Source organism: Panonychus citri, unplaced genomic scaffold (assembly GCF_014898815.1).
Source record: "Panonychus citri isolate SS breed McGregor unplaced genomic scaffold, ASM1489881v1 Contig00115, whole genome shotgun sequence".
Lineage (NCBI taxonomy): Eukaryota > Metazoa > Arthropoda > Arachnida > Trombidiformes > Tetranychidae > Panonychus > Panonychus citri.
Genome location: NW_026515520.1, coordinates 185,850 through 209,212, shown reverse-complemented (window position 1 = coordinate 209,212; position 23,363 = coordinate 185,850). Strand labels below are relative to the sequence as shown.

The 23,363-nt window shown below is 30.0% G+C and overlaps 1 protein-coding gene across 1 annotated transcript; it reads left to right on the top strand.

Moving 5' to 3' along the window:
- The first annotated feature begins 1,116 nt into the window (after positions 1–1,116).
- Positions 1,117–8,998, top strand: LOC128390113 (Krueppel-like factor luna). The gene is given in 4 exon segments (XM_053349785.1): positions 1,117–3,199; positions 3,202–3,363; positions 7,603–7,662; positions 8,247–8,998. Coding segments are annotated over 4 exon segments (2,178 nt in total). The 5' UTR covers positions 1,117–1,434; the 3' UTR covers positions 8,438–8,998.
- The last annotated feature ends 14,365 nt before the right edge of the window (positions 8,999–23,363 follow it).

Genomic DNA, 23,363 nt, shown 5'->3' with positions numbered 1-23,363 from the left:
AAATCTTTGGGTCAATCAGATCAAAACTTTCGGGATTTCATTTCCTTTGGGTCAAGAAAATTGAACAGTTTTAATTGTTGATTGTATAATATTGATTAATTGTTCACTATTCTTTATCACAATTGATATATTAATTTAATTTGTCGCAACAATTTAATCTTATTTTTCACACTCAACGGTTAGTATTCAAATCTAATGATTGTTGATTGTTGATTTAATTGTTGATTCTATTTCGTTTTGTCTGTTGGTCATTATTATTATTAAATCAGCAATTAAATTGCACGCTTATGATAAATTAAATATCTTTTCATTATTAAATATGATTACTTTTAATTCAACAATTTAATGATTAACATGATGATGATTTAATGATGATTACAAGGCACGAGCAAACTTTTTTTTTGAACTGGTTTAAATTTAGGTTATTTTTGAATTTAAATTCTAATATTAAATTGTGATGATTAACTTGTAAGATTTGTTTTCAACTAATTGGAAACAATTTAGTAAAACAATCAACCAATAATCAGTATGAAAAGTATATTACAACATGTAATTGTTTGATAAATTAAAATGAAAATCAGTTGATTGTTTGAAGAGTAATCAAAAATATTGTTGATATTGCCATTGATTAATTGTGTGACCTGACAATTAAATATCTTATATATAATATGTATGAGATTAGATGAAATTAACTCTTGTCAAGATAAATATTTGATGTATTATTATTATTTTTAATCATAACGATGATAAATAAACAACAATCAAGCAAATTGTTGGTATTAAATCAAGTTCAGGTTTGTAAAATAAAAACAACAACAAAAATTAAGGATAAAGTTGATTATGATTAAGTTAATGTATCAAAAATAATAGGAAGAGATGTCGTAAGAAAATTATTATTATACAATTGTTGTAATAATAATAATAATAAGGAGGCGGCTTCGGGTTGATTATGCTACGAAATGGGACTTACTTGCGATTCGGGGAGGAGCGAAAAGTAGCCTGACTAGAACGGCGGAGAGAAGGAGGAAGAGGAGGATGAAAGAAAGGAAAGAAAGAGATGATAAGAAGAAGAAGAAGATGAAAATGAAGAGAAGGGAAAGAGACGAGAGAGCGAGTTACAACGGCAAACGAAAAGTGACCTGGAAACTTGTTTCTCAGTTGCAAGTTTGATTATCTCGCATCAACAACACAAATTGCTCATTGAAAATTATACTCATCGAACTTGTAATTTACCTGTAAGTCAATTGGTAGCAAGTAGATCACTTTTTTTACCGCTCTCGCCCTTGGCTCTATGGATGTGCTAAGGTTACGATAGTAAAGTTATTAAATTATTAATCAATGTGCTAAGATTTTCGATCTGTTTTTTTTGATAAATTTTCGTGAAGTTTTTTTTCTTTCCTCCCTGTGACCATTTTTGGAAGTGATTTATATGTTATGGAAGTCGAACTTGATCGTCGATGTCCATCTAATCTAATTCCCGAGTGGACAGATAAACATCTATCCGCCGATATGCATTCACTTAATATTCAACAATCAATTAATTGTTTAACCGGTGCTGCGGTTCTACACCATCACCATCATCATCATCATCAAATCCATCGAAATGGTAGAACTTATTTAACCGATAATCGAAATGACTCTTCATACTTTGACCATTCATCGTCAGGAGGGTCAAATGGTACTTCGTCCAATGGTAACTCACAACATTCCCATTCGATTCATCCTCATCACCATTCTGCTCACCATGGACAGAATTCTCATTCTCACCATCCTCATCATCCTCATCATCCTCATGTTCCTCATCCTCATCACCCTTCATCATTAATGTTTGGACATCATTCACCATTCTCATCAATACCTCCCCCTCCACCTCCACCATCAACCTCAAGTCCAGGACTTAGTTCATCATCATCACCACCCTCATCAAACTCCCCCAACAGTTTCCGTGTCCCTGGAGGTGGCCTTAATCAGCCTCATTCTCACTCTCATCCTCATCATTCATCATTCCACCATAACCTAACCTCATCATCTTCATCCCCTTCCTCCATGGCCTCATCTTCAAGTCCAACCTCATCCCTTGTAAACGGAAATAATTACACCAATCTACTTGTACCATCAACTGATACCATGTGGGAAGATATCTCAGCAAGTATATGTAATGATTTCCCTGTTGAAGTGAAAAGTGAAACCGATAATATGAATCATGATCAACACCATAATCATCATCATCATTTATTAACAACAGCAACCAATCAGCATCAATACTCATTCCGTTCAAATCTCTCAGTCCCACTAATCCCAAGTCCTCCATCATCATCAACCTCATCAACCTCATCCTTTATCACTGCAACAAACAACAATAACAATGGTTCATCATTTACCACCACCACAAATAGTAATAATAATAACAGTAATTCCAATACCAATTCAAATTCTAATGTTCAAAATTTAAATGGACGACATCCCAACGGAAATATTAATTCATCGAGTGACAATTCTAGTGGATCAATATTTGGTAATCATGGGTCAAAGGGTAATTATCATCCATCGTCAACCACAACAACCTCATCATCTTCATCATCATCTTCAACTTCATCGACAAGTATGTTATCACCTTTACATGGACACAACCGAATGTTACTCTACATGCCACCCACTCCACCCAATTCCGAGCCCGGTTCACCTTCCAATCAACTTCACTTGGCCAATCATGGGAACACTGGACATCACTCACAACAACAACAACAACAACAACAGCAACAATTAAATACTCAAAGATGTGTAACACCAAACGGTGGCTCATCTACATCCGCCGCTGCCCCACCTCCACCTCCACCTTATAATCCGGCATCAGGACACCCGATGAACGGACCAATTGCAGGTTCTTCAGTACCTGGTCATCCTCATCTCTTATCCGGTCATCCTCATCATCCAATGCACACATCATTATGTACAACATTGGGAACATCATCATCATCCTCAACAACATCCTCATCTTCATCTTCATCACCATCAACAACAAATAGTCATGGTTTAATGGGTCATACAATGAATCCAGGTATTGGTGACGGACTGACCACAATAAATAATAATAATAATAATAATAATAGTACATCAACAAACACGGGTTCAATTATTTCACATCATCATAATCATCACTCAATGAATCACCATCATCCTCATCATCATAATCATCATCATCCTCAAGTAGATCTACATCTTCATCGACAACAACACTCACATCATCATCATCATCTTCTTCTTCACTGACTTCAGGTCAGTTAATTCTTGGCACACAAAAATATAATCGACGAAATAATCCCGAGCTTGAGAAGCGACGTATTCATCATTGTGATTATCAAGGTAAGTTGAAAATTTTCTCAAACAATCAAGAATAATTGTTGAAAACCACAAACAATCAACAGTTAGTTTAAGTTATCATATCAATTATCAAATTGTTTTGGTCAACATATATAAAGTTTTTAATTTAATTGTCGCACGAAAATTCAAATATAATAACAAGTTTCAAATCAAATCGCGTGCTCTCGTGTTTGATTAACATAAACATCCGTTGATTATAAACCATAACACTTTCAATTAATACGATTGACAATGAGCATAACTATTAACACGCAATTACAATTAAAAGTACAATTTGATTTGGTTTATTAAAGTGAAGAGTAGCAAAAACAAAATAAGAAAAAAATATTTTCATTTCTTTGGATATGAATGGAAATTCAAATTCAAATGAATATGATAAAACAAGGAAGATTTTTCTTGAAATGATGATGAGAGAGATGGTGGATAATGATGAGGATGAAGATGAAGATGAAGATGATGAAGGTGATGGAGATGGTGAACAAGTGAAAGAAAGTAAAGGAATCAAAGTTAGAGAAAAGAAAGATAAAAAGAAAGGGAGATAACCAATTAGAAAGACGCACCTTAAGGTGAAGTTTCTCTCTCTCTCTCTCTTTCCAAGAGAAACAAGAGTTTCTTTTTTAGTTTCAATATATTATTCAGTTAATTGGCCTCAGTCTTTTGCTAGGCCATTTTGTCGGACTCTTGGTTCCTCTAAGATAATCAACATAATCGTCGTCACCAGTATATCTTTTACCGACCGTTTTGTAGTTCAATTTCAAGCCTATTATAGGTGCTCAGTTTAAGTTTTTGACGAGTGTCTTTATCTGTGAGTGTGTTTGACCCTTGGTCAATCAAGCAATTTCATTGAGACTATTTCACTTTGATTTGTATCACACAATATAAATACACACTGTAAATCAATACAAGGATAACAAACTAAAGGTTATCCTATAAAAACAAGTTCTAGCCTCAGGGATAATTCAATTATTGAGTTAACAAGAGGAGTAAAGAGAGAGAGAGAGAGAGATAAAGAGAGAAGACAAAAGATGATGAGGATGAGGATGAGGTAGAAAAAAAGTCAAAGATAAAGCAAATTGTCAGGTAACAAAATGGTTTCCAGTTAATTGTTATTAAAGTTAAGGCATTAAAATAGTTTCTTAGTGTTTAGGACAATTAAATTTAAAAATTACCAATCAACATGATACCAAATTTGATGATGATGTTGACATTTGATCAGGTCAATGGACATAATATCTAAGTAATAATAATAATAATAAGTTACCTGGTGTAATATATTCATTTCCGGTTCCAGGTAAATGTAAAGACTAACAAAAAATATATTAAGAGAAACATGAACAGGTAACATGCAGTGAGAAATAAAAAAGTTTTTTTTTCTTTGAAGTAAAAGTGGAAAAAGTGAAGATTGAATTGATTATTTTAATGGAAGTTGAAATGGAAAAGGAAATAGTTAAATGAAAGAGAAAAAAAAAAGAAATGGTCAAGTGAAGGGAGTGAGAAAAGGAGTCAGAGGGTGGGAGTGAGAGAGGGTAATGGACACTAGTTAAGGTGAGCTAATTGTCTTGAGAGAGAGAGAGAGAGAGAGATGATGATGAAGATGCAATGATTACTTTTCCAATTTGATTGTTACCCATTGGTGAGATGGTTAAGCATTAACCTGTTAACAAATTACATGGTAAAGGAAAAGGTTTCAAGTGAGTGGATTATTAAATCAGATGATGATAATGATGATGATGATGATGGAGAACAAGGTAAAGGGTTAGAAATAAAAACATTTAAATGTTTGTGTAAGAAAAAAACTTGTTGATCTGCATCACAATTAAAAGTGAAGAAAATTGTTTTGAGACGAGTTCTTGTTGATTCCATCATCTTGACCGCACCTTAAACATCATCATTTCCAGTTTCGATTAAAATTGTTGACCATCAACATTCATTTCCCAGAGAAAGAGAAAGAAAGAAAGAAAGAAAGAAGTTAAATATAAAGATAGAGAGAGAGAGAGAGAATAAAAAATGATTACTAAATAAACAAAACTCATCTCATCTCATCACTGTAATTAATAATAATCAGATTAACTCCCAGGTCACGTGACAACTGCTAATCCTCATCAAGTTCAATTAGATTATGATTACAATAAGATTGTGATATAAGATTAACGTTAAGATCTTGTATTTGTGTATATTGATTGTGATTGTGATAAATGTTTCGTTGATTAAAATGATCTTGTTGATGTTGATTTTTTTTGTGTTGTTATTTTCTTAGATATTAATTGTATTCATGAAGGTGTGTTAACTTGAATCATTAATTGAACTGAATTAAACTGCTGTTTGAGAGCCGCTAGGCATGATTATCAAGAATCAACTAACTTTGTCTTCATCATCTTCATCTTTCTTCTTCTTCTTCTTCATCATCTTGTTTTCTGATGAACGAAAAGCCCAAGGACGTTTAGTAACGGAAAAACGTTGCAAGGTAATTGTAACGTGCGTACGTAGCATTGAACTAATAAGAATTGACTCTTTTTCTATTATATTCTTGATAGTTTCCATTGCCTTTTTGTTGTTTCTTTTTTCTTTCTTCTGTTGATACTTCCAAATGATGATAATGTTTACAAGAGAAACAAAAAAAGGGGAAATGACTCAGATGATGAGGATGGAGGAAAAGAGAAAGACAGAGAGAAGAAAAAAGAAACAAAATATAAAGGATAGTGAATGAACATGGAAAAAGAATAAGAAAACTTTTAAATCGTTAGAACGTAAAACATTAGTCTCATGGGACTGAAAGTCCACAGATTTCAACAGTATTATTATTCTGTGTTTTTTTGCTTAATAAATGAAAGTAGAGCTCAAAATGCTGAGAGAGAGAGAGAGAGATGAAGGTAATGATGATGAAAAGATCTCAAGAAGAAAGAAGAAAAAGAGAAAAAGAAAGAAAGAAACTGACAGAGTTGACAAATTAATCGTCCGCTGCGAAATAGCCTCATCTTTGTTTCTCTCTCATTCTTCTTTATCATCCTCATCCACCTTTTCCTCCTACTACTATTTTGCTCCTTGTTTAACTTTAACGATCCTATGAGATGATGATAATCGTTCATCTTCCTCCTCCTTTACCTCTTATTGTTTTCCTTTGATAATTAAGATGAACCTTAAAGACTCAGCATGAAACTTTGTTGAAATTTAGTTAATGATGAATTTTGATCCTCATTATCATCATAACTCATCAACAGGTATCATAATCATCATCATTACCAGTTGATTACAATTGTATCATTGAAACTTTCATTTACTTTCCATTGATCAATGAAATCTCACTCTCTCTCTCTCTCTCTCTCTCTCTCTCTCTCTCTCTCTTCCATCTCTGTATGTGAGTGTAATTCCTGACACTTTGAGATACTTGGGTGGTTCTTGAGGCGGGATTTTCGAGAGGCTTTTCCAAAGGGCTTAATGTGGTTCTTAATGAGTGAACCCGAAAGCTCAAAGGGTTAAAAACAAATACACAACAAAAAAAAACATTAACTTTCAACACATTAACTGAATATCAATTGATATCAACAGATAAAATCAAGTGTTTACATTGAAAACATGTAAACATTTTGTTTCTTACCTTGATAATCATTAATTGTTATTGAATATCAACGAGTTGATTCAATTCATGCAGAGCAGACTGTAAACAATTTCTCATCCAACAATTAAGCTTTTTACTACTTAATTAGTATCATGAACTGTTAACCATCTGCTTCCATTTAATTAACTTTAATTGATTGAAATATTAATTTGATTATCAGATAACAATGAAAACAAATAATAGCATATCAATGGATAAGAGTTGAAGGAAAATCAATTGAAAGTATTGGTAACAATTAGTAACCATAGAAACTAGAGAATTGGTTGAAAGTTGATTGTTTACTATGATTTAACATCAACAATCAATGGTTGATAAACATTAAGGTGAACAATTTATTTACAATCAAATCAAATTACAATGAAAATGATTTAGTGAAAACCTTTGGGTCAAACTTTTTGTATTAATTTTATTTTATTTTTTTTCCTTCTCAATGGGAAACAATAAGCTGACCAATGTTTTGAATAAATAAATCAACAGCAATTTATATATAACATGATAGTAAATATTTGACCAAATGATAATGATTAACAAACTGATTTAAATTTAATTGTTTGTTTACCTTTTAATTGTTAATTTTTGTACCAATTTTTCAATCTATTATTCAGGTTGCACCAAAGTGTACACAAAGAGTTCCCACCTTAAGGCTCACCAGAGGATCCACACAGGTAAATATATCGGTTAATCTAATTAATATTTAGTTAGACGTTGATAATAATAGTAATGATCAATTGATTGTTGTTGTAACAATTAGCTAACTAAGTTGAGTAAAAAATCCTATAAGTAAAATCAGGGTTGGTACTTAAGGTAAGTCAATGGATAAGTTGAAAGTCACGATTTAGTCTAAGGTGTTAAAGATTAGTAATTGTATATAAAGAGCTACTATTAGCACATGAAAGCAATTAAAGGTTAATTGTGTTTACAAAATGTTTCTAATTAGCACCTACGTATTAATTGTTCCCTTGTAAATTTCATTTCATTTCATTTTGCATGATGATGATGATTGCTAATTGTTTTCCATTCTCATGATGATCGTGATCATTTGTTTCCATTTCCGATTTTTTCTTCTTTCTATTTCCCTTTAATCGTTGCAACGATTTTCTTATTTTTCCATTTTTTTTTCTCTCTCTCCTTCTTTTTTTTCATATTCACCTTAATGTCTTGCTGATCACTTTTTGCTTCGTTATAATTTGGCTGCATGATTTTCGTTGTAATTGTTTACCTGCGACACACATTTCGATTGTTACATTAGGTGAGAAACCCTACAAATGTACCTGGTTGGAGTGCCAATGGCGATTCGCTCGTTCCGATGAGCTTACCCGACATTATCGTAAGCACACTGGAGCGAAACCTTTCAAGTGTAAAGTTTGCGAACGATCGTTCGCACGTTCAGACCATCTAGCACTTCACATGAAACGCCATTTACCCAAGAATCATAAATAATCGCCTTCACTATCATCCTCTTCATCATCACCATCATCATCATCACACTTTTTGCACGTCAACACGTAAAAGACAATCCAACAGAGTTTTTTTTCCTTGTCCCCTGTAGTAGCTCAATGAACATTTCCATTGGAAAAATCTTCTCACAAACTTCAGAGATTCAGCTTTGACCTGAGTGAATTCATTTTCCAGCCTGAAACTCCCGATTATTCAATTGGAATCATCTTCAACAGGATAGATACACCGAGAGAGCGAGAAAGACTGATAATGATAATTATAAGAAAATGTTTATCATCATCACCATCGTTTTCATATAATCATTAATTTCATGCTCATCAATTAATCCTAAAGTGAGATTAATGAACACAAAAAAAAAGATATTAAATAAAAAAAAAACAAATTCTGCTAACAGAGATTCCAATTCATTCAGAATTATATCATGACCACCTACATGTAAATATATATTAATAACTTACACCAACTCACATCATCAACAATCAGAAGCCAAGCTTGTCAATTAAATGATTATTTCAATTAAAATTAATCATAATTATCATGATACCATCATGTAGATATAATTAAATATCATCTCGATTCCCTAATCACAATAACCCAATGTAACCTTCATGTTTTTTTTTCAATCACACCAACACTTAATATCTTATTATTATTATCTTATATAATTTTAATAACATGATAATATTATTACTTGATTAATTGACTAATTGCTCGTGTGATTATTTCTCTATTATTGTGATTACAATTATCACGATGATGATTAACAAATGAAAAATGTGAATGATTTAAAATGAAAGGGAAAATAATCAACATCTCACTCGAAATACATACTTGATAGCATTTGCAATTAATTGATAACCATTAATTATTTGTCTTTTTCTCAAGTTAATTATTAATTGTTGGTTAATCATCGTCAATGAGAGAGCGTGTTAACAAAGTATAAATTATCTTGATTGATTAAATTGTTGACAATTAAGTATTAATCGATTGGTGAGAGGAAACATTAAGACAAGTCCTGAGATTAGAGATGAAGATGAAAGTGTTGATGATTATGTCGTGATTGAATAATTAAGTAAAAGGATTAAATTTGTTGCTCAACAAAATCTGATTATCTTAATTTTTTTTCTGGTTTTCTCAATGATTAACTAATGATTATTTGCTAAATTATTAATTGACATTAAACAGGTTCAGATTCAATTTAAACTTCCCCTTTGACTCGCAAGGGCCTCATCACCCTCTTCTCAGGTAATTCAATGAGTTACGGGTTTTGCAAGTTTAATATCAACGTTTAGATGGATTAAAACTGGATAAGGAATATGTTGTTTCTTTAATGGTTAGTTAATTAGTTAATTCTGAGAGAGAGAGATGATGATGATGAATAAGAAAGTGTGTCCTTCTCTTTGGCTATCTTCATCTTCCAGGTTAATTCAACCACGAAAAATAAGAGAGCAAAGAAAGAGATCTGAAAACCCTAAGGCAATTTCTTATTCCTTGTTACCCTGTAACTTACAGAGTATGTCACAGTGTGTAGTCCTTTAAATGCTGCTCTAATTTTGCTTTTTTTAGTCCAGGTAAATAACAGGTATCAATGTAAGAGAGAGAGAGAGAGAGAGACCTAGGGTATTGGGATAAGTTCAAAAATTGGACATAACTAATTAGCTCGAAACGTTTTCTGTTTTGAAAACGATTGCCGGCCTTAGGAAAACGTTGAGAGAGTGAGATGATAAATGATGAGGATGATGTTGTTGTTGTTACTCTTGATAATGATCAACTTCATCATCACCATCATTATGAATGATAGACGATATATTTCATCAAGTGTCCATCTAGTGATGATCAGATCAAAGACGGAAACATCCAAACGGATTTTGACCTTTGTTTGTTTAGCAAAAAAAAACCCAAAACTTGATAGTCAAAGTTTCAACTTCACATTGACTCTCACACTCTGGGTTTTTTTGACACTTCGATAGCATTATTATTATCATTATCCCAGTATTGACCATATCATGAAATCTTGACCCATATGTTTGCTTGGATAGGATCATCTTGTTATCATTGATGAAAATAATAATAATAATAATAACTGATCAAGATTAAGATAATCTTTTACCCTGATGGAAAGATTAACCCAGTTGATTTGGTAAACAAATGGACATGACATTTTTTTGATGGACACAACTGACACCTCAATTGTGTACACCTTTGACCCTTTGAAACCTTAAAACATGAACAGCAAACAAAAAGTAATAACCTTTTTCTCAATGTCCTCGAAAAGTTGAAGAAAGAAAATTATTATTATCGTGATAATTTTGTTCTGAACAATATTCAAAAAACATCGTCGAAACTGTTGATCCGTAAAAATAGTTTTTCATCTGTAACAATCAAGGTAAGTCAATTGATTTGATTCCGATTGTGTTGTTATCTTAATAACAATTTAAATCTAATCTTAACCCATTAAAGTTAATTCCTTTCAATTATGACAGATTCATATTTCTTGTTATTAACTTGATAGCTTATTATGATTTAGGATAATGATAACATCTGATTGATTAACTTGCTTTTTTCCTGATGATTAGATGATTATTAAGACGAAATTTAATTTGAATGGAATTGATTGTGATTAAAGCTCACAATTTAGTTAATAATTAAACGATATGTTTTAATAAATTGTTGGACTATCTCTTGTGATCATGATTATTTACCCGAGTTAATGATTAAGTTAATTGTGATAGTTTTTTTTATCTGATTTTGTTGAAACTTTTCAATATTATTGATCTTGTTGTTATTGATTTTAATCAATGAGTATTTGAACAATTAAGAGGATTAGTTTAAATATTAGTTGAATTTCAATGGAAATGTTAAAATCTCATTTTGATTGCTGACAAATGATTAGCTGATTATTGGAAAGTTAAATTGTTTTTCCCCATTAAAGATTAACGATAAGATTAATGATCCAGTGATTAAGATTATCAGTCATGGGTAATTGATGATTAAACACGTTTTTAGTATTTTTTTTCGGGAAAGAAAATCAGTTGATTGTGACCAAAGGAGAAAACAAATCAAATTAATCTGTGACCATTCAGTTGACCAGGTCAAAGGGTAAAAAGTAAACAAGAGAATGAGAAAGAAAGAAAAAAGATTGGTCAAGACTTAGGAAAAAAGTACATCGTACATGTCCAAGAAAGTAAAGGTCAGTGATGGTCAAGGGTAAAAGGTAAATTTGTGTGAGGGCTAAAAGGGAAACCATTTTAAAATTACAGGTTAGATTGACAAGGAATCATAGTGAAAATGAAAGACATTGAAATGGGTGAGAGAGGATCAACTATATGATGAAGATGAAGATGGAGATGAAGATGGAGATGAGGATGAGGATGAGGATGAGGATGCTTACATATTGGCATGTATGCTAATTGAATGGACCAGCATTCAAACTATTGACAGTCTATGGGAATTTGAAGATTGAATAAATTATTATAATTTATTATTGTTATATAATTATACGGGTTTATTATATTCAACGGGTATCCGGGTATTCATGTTGATTGAATTTGTTACAATTAACTAATTGTTTATATGTAATTTGTACTAATTGTATGTTAATTGTATTGGTAACTTGTTATGTTGGTGAAAAATGTTAAATAAAGTGAATTGATTTGAAAACACTTTTGGATTAGATTGTTGATTTGATAGTTAATCAATGAATAAATGTTTATTATTTTTATCTAATAGTTAATTGTGATGATTGTTAATTTGATTCAGTTAAAATCTCTTTGACCTTACATTTGATTATCATACTAATCAATTTAGTTAATTTTCATATCTATCAGTTGACCTTTTTAATTCAATTGGCTTTCGGCTATTGGTTAGTTTAATTAAATCATTTCTCAACTTGATTAATTTGATTCTCACTCTTTGAGAAGCAAAAAAAAAATATATTATCACAATTAACAAACTATCAATGAATATATTTGCAAGCAATTAAGCTCATTATTGAAATTAACGCGACGTTAGTTTTGTATTTTGATTGTTTGATTTAATTGTCACAATTAACCTAATTGATTCAAATTGTTATCATGTAACTCACGAGATATACTTAATTATTTCGTGTTAATCAAACAATTAAATTAACTTTTCACTTTCATCATTATCAAATAAACAATTAAAACATTCAATTTAGTCTAACAGTTAACTAGTTAATTAGTGGCTACCAGTTAATTAATTGTTTCAATTGTTAATTTAACCAGAAAATTTAATTTCCAACATGCAATCATCATGATTATCAAACAAATTTGCAATTAAAGTTAAACAATTAACCCGATACTAAAGTCAACACAATTTAATTGTGTCTGTGAACAATTTGTGATTTGTCATAATTGTTTAATTAAATTCTAGCAATTAACATTAATCATTTCATCACAATATTAACCAATTTAGTTTAATTAGTCAACAAATTAGATCAGTAAATTTACATTTTGACATCTTAATCTGAATGAATTGTGGCAAAAAGTTACAATTTAAATTGTTTCATAGACTTTTATTTTCGTTAATTTAATTAACAATTTAATTTGTGTTTCAAAACAAAACCAAAATTCATGCTGAGAAAAAGTAATCAGTACATCTTAATCACTGGTTAATTTAATTTAATGAATCAACAACAACAAATTAATCCAATTAATTGTCGTTACCAAGAGATGATGATGATAAAAAAATTAACTTGTTCAGGAAAAAAAACCTTGATTGTTGTTGTTTGTTAATTTATAGGTTCACAAGTTGATTAACTGATTGTTATTAATTAATTAGATTGATTTAAAGTGTGATTATGAGTTAGCATTCATTGAGTGTAATCGTCAAATTTAAGCGTCACAATTAAATTTATTATCACTGGTCAAGAGATTGAGTTTTACTCTCAATCACAATTAACTCATATGGTTATTGGCCTTTCCTTGTATTGCCAAAAGTTTGACAGGTTTTATCAAGGAAACCACAAATTTCTGATAATCTTCAGCATCCTCATCTTTAGACTCACTTTTTTATCATCATCATCATCATCAGTATCTCTTTCTCTCTGTCTATTTTATCATCATCTGCTTTCATCTTCTCTGTCGCACTTTTAAACTCATTCACTTAATAGGCACTTTAATAAGAAATCTCTTTCTACATTGACAGCGAAAGAAGAGAAAGAGCCAATCCCTTAGCCCGAAGAAAGAGGAAAAAAGTTTCATCTCACTTAGCATCTTTTCCTCATCTTCCTCCCTCTTATTTCTCTCTCTCTCTCTCTCCAAAGATTCCAAATTGGATAAATTAAAAGGCTCATTTTGATCGCGAATCAATGACAATTTTTATCTCCAACTCGACATCTCTAGACCTCCGAGAGTGAAGACAATCAAACACGTTACAATTACGATTCACGATTGAAATTGAAAAAAGTTCTGTCATTTGAAAGTTTGACTTCTTAACCAGGAAACAATTCAAGTTCCATCGTACTGAGTTTTATCAATAATTTCCAAAAATAATCTTTTAGGTTATCAAATTTTCGTTCAAGTTAATTTAAGACTAATGTTCAATGTAATAGTTTGTAGTTATTGAAGGTAAAGTTATTCATGTTAATTGTTATAATAACTTTTTCTTTTCACAACTTTACCTGAACATTTTAATTTGATCAGCTGTGATTATCATCATGAAATAGTCTCTTGTTTGTTGTTTTTCAAGGTCTGGTCACTTTACCTTGTCTCCTTTTTATCTTTGTCTTTGATAATAATTAAGTAATTACAACAGAGCAATAAAGTAATCAACTCACAATCATTTAACAATCAACTTAATTGACCTTACAAATTATGGTTAATATTACAATCTCAATGAATAAACAGTTCTATCAAAAAAGTGAATGATAATGTAATCATCCAGTTAATGATAAACTTTTTTAGTTTGTTTCTTTTGTTGATTGTTGATGATCAGCTGATCATCTTCCGCATTATCAATGAATTGGAAACTTATGATAAATGTTTTTTTCGTGATTTTTTCAGGTTATTTTAACTCTATTATCATTATAAATATCGTAAGGATGGGCAAGTCAATTAATTGAACAACATCAACAACAACAATTAAGATTATCCCTTAGATAGATTAAGGTTTTAATTATTATTACATTGAAAGGAATGAGAAAACAAAACGTTTTTATCATCAGAATATATTTGATAAGTTCATCAGTAAATCAGTTAATCGTTTACTTTTAAAATCATCAGACTGAAGATTATTAAATCAAGAAAAAGATAATCGATCGAATTGTTTAGAACTTTTTTTTTCTCTCTCTCTCTTTCTTTTGGAACTTACAATTTATGATGAAAATTTCGTTGATTGTTGCAAACTTTTAACGATGTTTCCTGTCATCAATATGATTACATATTTTCCCGCCTCCTCCTAAATGATCACCATCAACATGATGATGATGATGATCTTGATTGGGTTAAATGGCTTGAAGGCTCATTAAGATTTGATGGACTAATTAATGGTTCTTGTTCAAAGTAGGCTGAACCAGATCAATATCTTAACCTGTAATTGTTTATTATTGTACTTTGTTGTTCAGAGATACAAAACTGTACGAAAACAAATGATAACTTTGCTAGTTAATTGTAATGATCATGTTAATCATTTACCTGAAATAGTTGGTTACAAGTTCCGTTTACAAGTGAGTAACAATCTTCAAACAATAATAATAAACACCCCCAAGCCATTAATATATGTTATTATTTTTAAACTAATTTACTATTAACTTTGTAATGATAACTTTTCAAACAAAAAATAAACTACAAGTTCGAGAACGAAACTAATCAGAAGAAAAAAAAAGTTTTTATTTTTCGTTTTTTTTTACTTTACCTTTTACCATTATGATGATGATGATTATTATTATTACAATCAGCTAATTGTTTGTCAGTTACCAACAAATTGTTTCAAGTTAATTGTTCAATCATGTTCAGAATCGCCCACGAGTCAATTGAATTATTATTATTATTATTTATTTGAAACAATTATCATTGATTGACAAGTAAAAGGGTTGGACAAGAAACAAGAGTAACAATTAAAGGAACAATGAACAATTAATTATACCCATTGTCATTATATTGTAGCCAAATTAAATATTCATAGTTAACTAACTAATCGTTAATCAGTTGATTGACAATTTAACAACACTCAACTAATAATAATAACATAATCAACTAATCAAATGAGGAAAAATGTTCAATTTGATTTTTTTTTCTGATGCTTCATCATCATCATCATAAAGTAGCAATCAAAGTTTACTGAACAAACAACAATTTACTTTTTAATTGTTAATCATTACTCTTGATTGTTGTTGCGTACACTAATCATTATCATGAAATGATCAAATATTTAAAACTATTTATTACCATTATGACAATTAACTCATAGGTTTTACAATTGAAGTTTAATTTGATGTAATTTGAATAAATGATATTACAATTTTGCTGTGAGCTATTAATGTTATCTAGTAACTAAATCAAGGTTAGTCAAAAGATGATGATTAAGATGATGTTGATTATGATGAAGATGATGATGATAATGATGATGAGCAGTTATTTGTGTACAAAAAGCATGTAATTTCAATGTAAGAATCCTTAATCATATAAAGTGTATATTAATTGCCTCAGGTAATATGATAGATCTAAGGAGTGGTTAAGATTAACAATCAAAATAATCATAATAAAACAAAACAAAAATATGAGAAACTAATTATTTAACTAACGCTTTTTAATTCAATTGCAATTAAATTAAATATATACAATACATAGAGTACATAAAAGTAATCAAACAAAAGTAAAATAATATATTTTAGAGTAACAATCAACTGTCCATAGGAATTTAGATATTGCCGGAAGGTAAATTGATCTGAATTAACTTTAATTCAGTTCATTATTTACTTTTTTTTTCATACTCTTCCTTTAATTATCAATAAGATCCATGAATCTTAACAATTAACTAACTATTATATCAAGTTCATAATCAACTCCGTTGTAATATTTTCAACTTGATTCATTGTTAGCAATTTATATTGATAGGTTTAGTTAATTGTTTAGATTTGATTTTTCCAATTGAATTAATAACCGATGAACCAATTTAATTGTAAACTAATGAAATCAATAAATGAAATCACAGTCTAAATGATACGATTAAAGTTTTAATCCTTCATCCATATCAAGTGAATGGATTAACCATTAATCCTTTGAGTGTTTATCTCCATTGATTGTGATTAAGTTTAAAGATTCAATGAATTATAGTCAAGTTATTGTTAATATAATTTATGATTAACTAATTCTCTCTCTATGGTTAGTTAATTGTTACATTTAACTGATACAATATTGATCGATAATCAAATTTATGTAACAATTTGCTAAAGGAAAACTAATCATTTTTGATTTACCTTTTCCACTTAATCTTATGAGTGTCAAACAAAAGTTACAAGTTCATCTTTAAGGATAATCCTGAATAGATAATCTTTCACATGATAACTCTATTTGTCTTTAATTAACCATGATTATTGTTATTTATGACCAATTTAACTGATAAACTGTAATCTTAATCTACGTTTAAAGGTTTTCCAGTTTAAAACCTATTGGAAAACGTTGCGAAAAAAAAAGTTATTTACTCACAATTAACTTTCCAATTCTATGAACGTTTAACTAACCCAAGAATCTTGAGTTGTCAACATAAATTTTTCCTTGCAACAATCAAGGTTAATTCCTGTATCAATATCTGTATCAATTTACCTTTCATTTACCTTTTGAAAAGGTGCAAGAAAATTAACCAAATCTAAATGGTTCCAGGTAAATGGTTTCGATTTCAATCAACACATACAATCAATGGTAATACATTTCAACTGATTAACTTTTCTTCATTATGTTTGGATATGGACAGAGAAAACCTTTGGTCATCCTTTTGGTCATTGTTGATGTGTCGCTATTGAGTTTCTGACCTACTAACCAAGTTGATTATTATACTTTTTGGTTCTTATAATACTTGGTTAATCATTTTCGTCATTGTTAATTGTTGGTTATGATTGTTTATGCCGATTTAAAACATTCCAGTGTAATTTGATTACGATGTGTATGTGAGTTTCTTTAATCCGGTTACACTAATTTAACCGTTAAATTGTTGTAACAATATCAAGAATTGTATTTATGTGTACTGATTAGTAAAGTAAGTTTATTAATAGAATCAAATTTATGAATGAAAATAATTGAGACATCGATGTGAAAAGGATGAGGATGAAGATTGTATTTCTTATAATGATGCTAATTATGATTCGTGAGTATTATGTATATTGGATCAGTTAATTGTAATTGTAACTGATTAGCCAATTTAACTGTGTGTTTGTGTGTGTTATGTTAATTGTTGTTATCAAGTTGATTGTGAGAAAAAAAAATCGTTGAAAAATGTTTGATGGGAAACGGAAATTGTATTAAAAATGACAATGGTCAATGAAAGAAAAAAATGTCACAGGAATAAAGAAAGTACTTTTATATATTAATATAAGAAAGGAGAAGAAAAGAAAAAAAAAATGAAAGGGAAAAGGAAAAGGAAATGATGGGTTACATGATGATGATGATGATGACCAGAGTTGATGATGGAAAGGATGAAGATGATGATGATGATGATGAGACCAAAGTGAGGGTGGGTTATCAATATCATCATATCATTTACCTTTCTTTTAACATTCAACTTTGTCCATTACAATGTATTCTTTGACCTTAGCTCTTTCTCTTCCTGAGGTCAATTGGTCAGTTTTTTTTGTATTGACCTCTACCTATGATTAGCACATTTCAAGATTAACCTTTGACTTAAAATGATTTGAATTGTAAACTTGTGATTACATTTGAAGATTATTGATTAAGTCTGATAATAAATTTGATTTTTTGTTCAAAACTTAATTGTAATTGTTGTGATTAGTTGACTACATATTAATTATAAGACTTACATTGAATTATTAATACAATTAACCTGTTAATTAAATCAACAATCAACAAAAAATCTGAAAACTTTTTGTTGTTATTTTTTGATGAAAATCAGATTGAAGGTCAATGAGTTGATTTAATTTATACTATGACCTAAATAACCAGATTAATATTGAAAAGTTAATTACAATTGTGATTAATTTAATCATTAATATTGAGCGTTGATTTAATCAAGTAACTTGTAAATTGTGTTGAAAAAATCAAGTTAATCATTACCAATCTATTATTTACAAATAGAAATTAAAATTATCTCTAAAATTGTGGTTAAGTGATTGTTGTTATGTGATTAGTTAATTGTTGATACTCAAGTCACGTTAATTGTGGTTTCTTTTTTTTTATTACTCTACTAATTATGTCTAATCTTGTAGTAAATTTAAATTATCTTATTAAATTAAATGACCACAAAAAGGCATAGGTCAGTTATAGGTTAATTTCCGTTTCGTGATTAACAAATTTGATTTGGTTCCTTGGGGACTAATCATCATTATTTGGGATTAACAATCAAGGCAATAAGATGACCGGAAGTAAGAAAGTGATGAGGATTAAGGATGATGATGATGATGAAGGTGGAGGATGACGAGTAGGAGGAGAGGAAGGATGTTCATTATAATTCATTGTCCTTCGAGTTAATCAACCTGAAAATTTTCATTGTTAGTTAATTTTGTTAGTTAAAAGTTAATCACGATTTAATCATTGGGATAATAGTGAACACATAAGCCACAAATCCCTTAATCATCAAAATGATCAAGTTAATTGTTGATCGTGTTTGCTTTTATTAAATAATCATGGTTACTGTTATTGAGATGGAAAAACAATTTTCATTGTGATTAACTAATTTGGTTTTGTTTTTCTGATCACTGATTTAGTTTATTAAGTCAATTAAGGCTGATTGATTTTAATTGTTCAATCAAATTGATTATTCAAATCTTATTAGTTGTAACCAATAAGCTTAATCATAATATCACAAGGAAGTTAATTGAGATTAGATTTTGATATTTGAAAGTTAATTGTTCTGCTAATTGTTATGATTAACCTGGAAATGTCAAATTGTATTAATATATTAATATTTTTTTTTTCTCTCACTAAATGAAATTAAATTTAACACTTTGATTTGTTATTTTGATTATTTGTGAACGGAAATCAATTAACTGATTGTTAAAAGTTGTGAGAAAATGAGAATTGATATAAATCAAAGTTTAATTGTTGACAATTTTTAACCGGTTGATCAGTTGACCTTATTTTTCAATGTAAGTAAATGATAAACATTAAGATTTGTGGGAGTTTGTTTTGTAAATTGAAATAAATTTCATATTTATTCAATTATGATTATCACTCCTTCATTCATGAGATATTATGATTTATGTTCAGGTAAATGATAACAATGAATAATAATAGTAATGGAGGCCAATGAATACCCTTTAGCACCCAATGACTTTTGTTAATTTTGTGGGCGAAATTAAATTTACCAAGAATGAATTATTACCTGAGATTAATAGTGAAAGGTTTGAGCTTGTTAGGAGGATGAACAACAAGATGATGATAATGAAAATGATGAAGATGAAGATGAGAGAGAGAGAGAGAGAGAGAGAGAGAGATAATAGTGATGTTGAAGACGAAAGAGAAGATAGTAAAAGTTGAGAAAGATGTTGGTTATCATGAGAGAGAGAGGAAGATGAGGAAGATGAGGAAGATGAGGGATGATAAGAGTATGACAGACGAAAGGGCAGACCTAAATAGACAGAGAAATAGACAGAAAGGGAAGATGTTCTTAAAAATTTTCTTTTTTTTCTCTTCCTCTTTGATCATCTTTTTTAACTAAGATACCAATTTAAGTTTACCTGGTGTGAGGAGTTAACGTTTAATTGCAATATAAAAGTTAAGGTTAAGCCCAGTTGAGTCCATTGATCGTGGGTGTTTGATACCTGAGGCTATTTTTCAAGATCAACAGAAAGAGAGGGAAAAAAAGAGAGAGAATGAAAAAAAAACGTAAAGAAATGATTCATTTCATGTTATCAATAGCCAATGGTCACTTTGACGCTAATTTAATTCATTGATAACAATAAATTAGCCCAATAATGATAATGTCATACCGATGCTCATCTTCCTCTCCCTAATAATCATCATGACCATCGTCCAGTTGAATATAATCTTGAATAAAGTTGGTCAAGAATCAGATGAAAACAATGTTAACCCTTTTCATACTCTCTCTTTTTGTTTCATAAGTAAACATATTATTCAAATGATTGTTTACACTTTGTATTTGCAGATTTTCTGACCAATGGTCAGTTAAATTGTAATAAATATTACAAAAGGTAGAAAACAAGAAGAAGATAAAGAAAAAAAACAATATTCTATCATAGAAAAAGAGAGAAAATTTTCTTAATAAAAACTTTTTTTTTCTCCAACAAAGTTTTCTATTCTTTATATTTGAATGAACAACTTAGTTTACGTTTTTATTATTATGAGAATTACTATTTAGTATTTGATAGATTTCATGATGAATATTGAAAATCCGCTTAAATATGATAATCAGTTTTCTAACTGTTTAGATTTGTGGTCAAGATTGAAATTAGAATTAAACAATTGTTGTTGTTTGGGATCAACGTTAATCCCTTAATACAAGAGATACCAAAATGTAGTAAAGGTAAATTGTTATTAGTTCACAAATTGTTCTGTTTCCTTTATTACCTGGAAATTTTTTTCTCTCTCATTTTGTTTACACATCATTTTTGTTTTCTCGCCCTCCAAATTCAATAATAACAATCCTTTTGGCAGATTATCTCCTACGATTTGTTTTCACCATAATCAACATGATTAAAGGAGATTATCTCTTTCTCTCTCTCTATCTCTCTTTCTTTGCTTCTTTTCCTTTCACTATTTACTTTATCCTTTTGTTGATCGCAATCAATTTTATCAAAATATTATCATCACTGGTCAGTATGTTTATCGAGTTGTTGTTGTTGCTATTACATTTTTCTTGGTGCTATTGGTCAGTTTTGTTTTGTTCCCATTGCATTTTGATTATCTTCTTGATTCATTTCTTTTCAGATCATAACAATCAATTTATTGTATCCAATCTAATCATTTAAATTGTTAAGTTGACATTTAACTTGTTATTTATCTAAATTCATGTGAAATTATTATTATCCTTTTCCTTGGATTAGCTTATTATCCGAGCAGGGATTAAAGGTGATTCCTCATTGTTACTAATAATATTATTATTTTTATCATTTGGTTAATCGTAATAATAACAATGATACTTATCATCATTACGAGTTGGAATTTCAATTCAATTCATTTTCTTGCCATGTTATTCATGTTATGCTTGTCTAATATGCTTTAGATTATCATTTGATTAACGCGATTAACTATTATCCGTTTTTTTTATATCTCTCAATCCATTTTCTTGATATTATCTTCACCTAAATATTATTAAAGATGATGATGATGACCCATTTTTGCTGTTGTTGTTGATGATGATCAACTTATCTGGTCAACAAGCGATTCAAATTGTATTTAGAGTATAATCTTTGGTTCTGTGATTAAGTTGATCCATTTTGGTTAAATTATAAGCAATTGGTTTATTGGAATTGGATTAACGGGTTAATCGAGCTACGGAGTTTGTTGTTGTTGTTGGAAATTCTGTCCAGAAGTTATTGAAATTAATGAAGATTTTGTTGATCTTTGGTGATGTTGATTAGGATTCAAAGGTAAGAGATGAAATTGTTTCCAAGTTTCCGGTTAGATGATGATGATGATGATGAGATCGGTGGGAGGAAATATCAGTCATCGATGGTTTTATCAATTAAATTGATTCAATTGGATTGAAATGATTGATCAGATTCTCGGTTGATTGGTTAAACTTTTATGATGATCCATATGGTTAATTGTTACCTGTAGATGTTGATTGGGTGGGTTGATTATGTAAACCACCCACCACACAACAAGAGGGACAAACTTGTTAGGTGATATTGGTTAGTTGTGGGTAAAATTGCTGGTGAACAATCTTGTCAAATTGGTGTCAAAATTTGACAGGTTAAAGGTTAAACTGAATGGGTGTTGACAAGGGATCCGTTACATTTCATTGAATTTCCTTATATATTTTTACCTTTGTTTGTTTGTCAATCTTGTTAACAGATTTACAATGTTAACTTTTTTTTTATGTTGATTAACAGGTAATATTTTCACCTTCACACCAATGGTAAAGACAATTATCAGGATGATGGAGGAAGAAAACAAAATGATCAACAAGTAGCCTTAGAACTTAACTTTTTGATCAATCGTGAGGATCAATCACGAATTTCAGCTTCTCTTTAAAAATTGATAACTCGATCGGATAAGTTGACCTTAAGGTTGGCAAAGGTTAAATGGATCATCGTGATTACAATTTAGTGGAAAGATTTTATCAACATAGAGATAAAAAGAAAGAGAAACAAAATATCAACAGTAAATTAGTTGAAAGGTCAGAAAGTTAAACGAATCAACTGATTACCGATTAATTATAACAGTAATTATTCAAGGTAATCGGATCAACGAAAATTGAATTTCGGATTAAGGATTTTCATTGATTTTAATAGGTGGTTGTAGTTTTGATCTTCGTATTGGTGGTTGACAAATCTTTCGATTTTGTTAGTTACTCAAATTACAAGATCTTTTTTCTCGCTCCATTGTTATTGTGCACTTTTTGGAAGAACAAATTTAGATTATTGGAAGGTCACGAAAGGATCGAAGATCGAAGATCGTGGATCAAGGTAACACGGAACAAGGAACAAGGAAGTGAAGATGATGATTGAAAGGATGTTCCATAGGAGTGTTACCAAGATAGATGAGGGAGGTTTTCCCCTTGGCCGTCTTGTCCTTTTTTGACAAAATGTCAACGG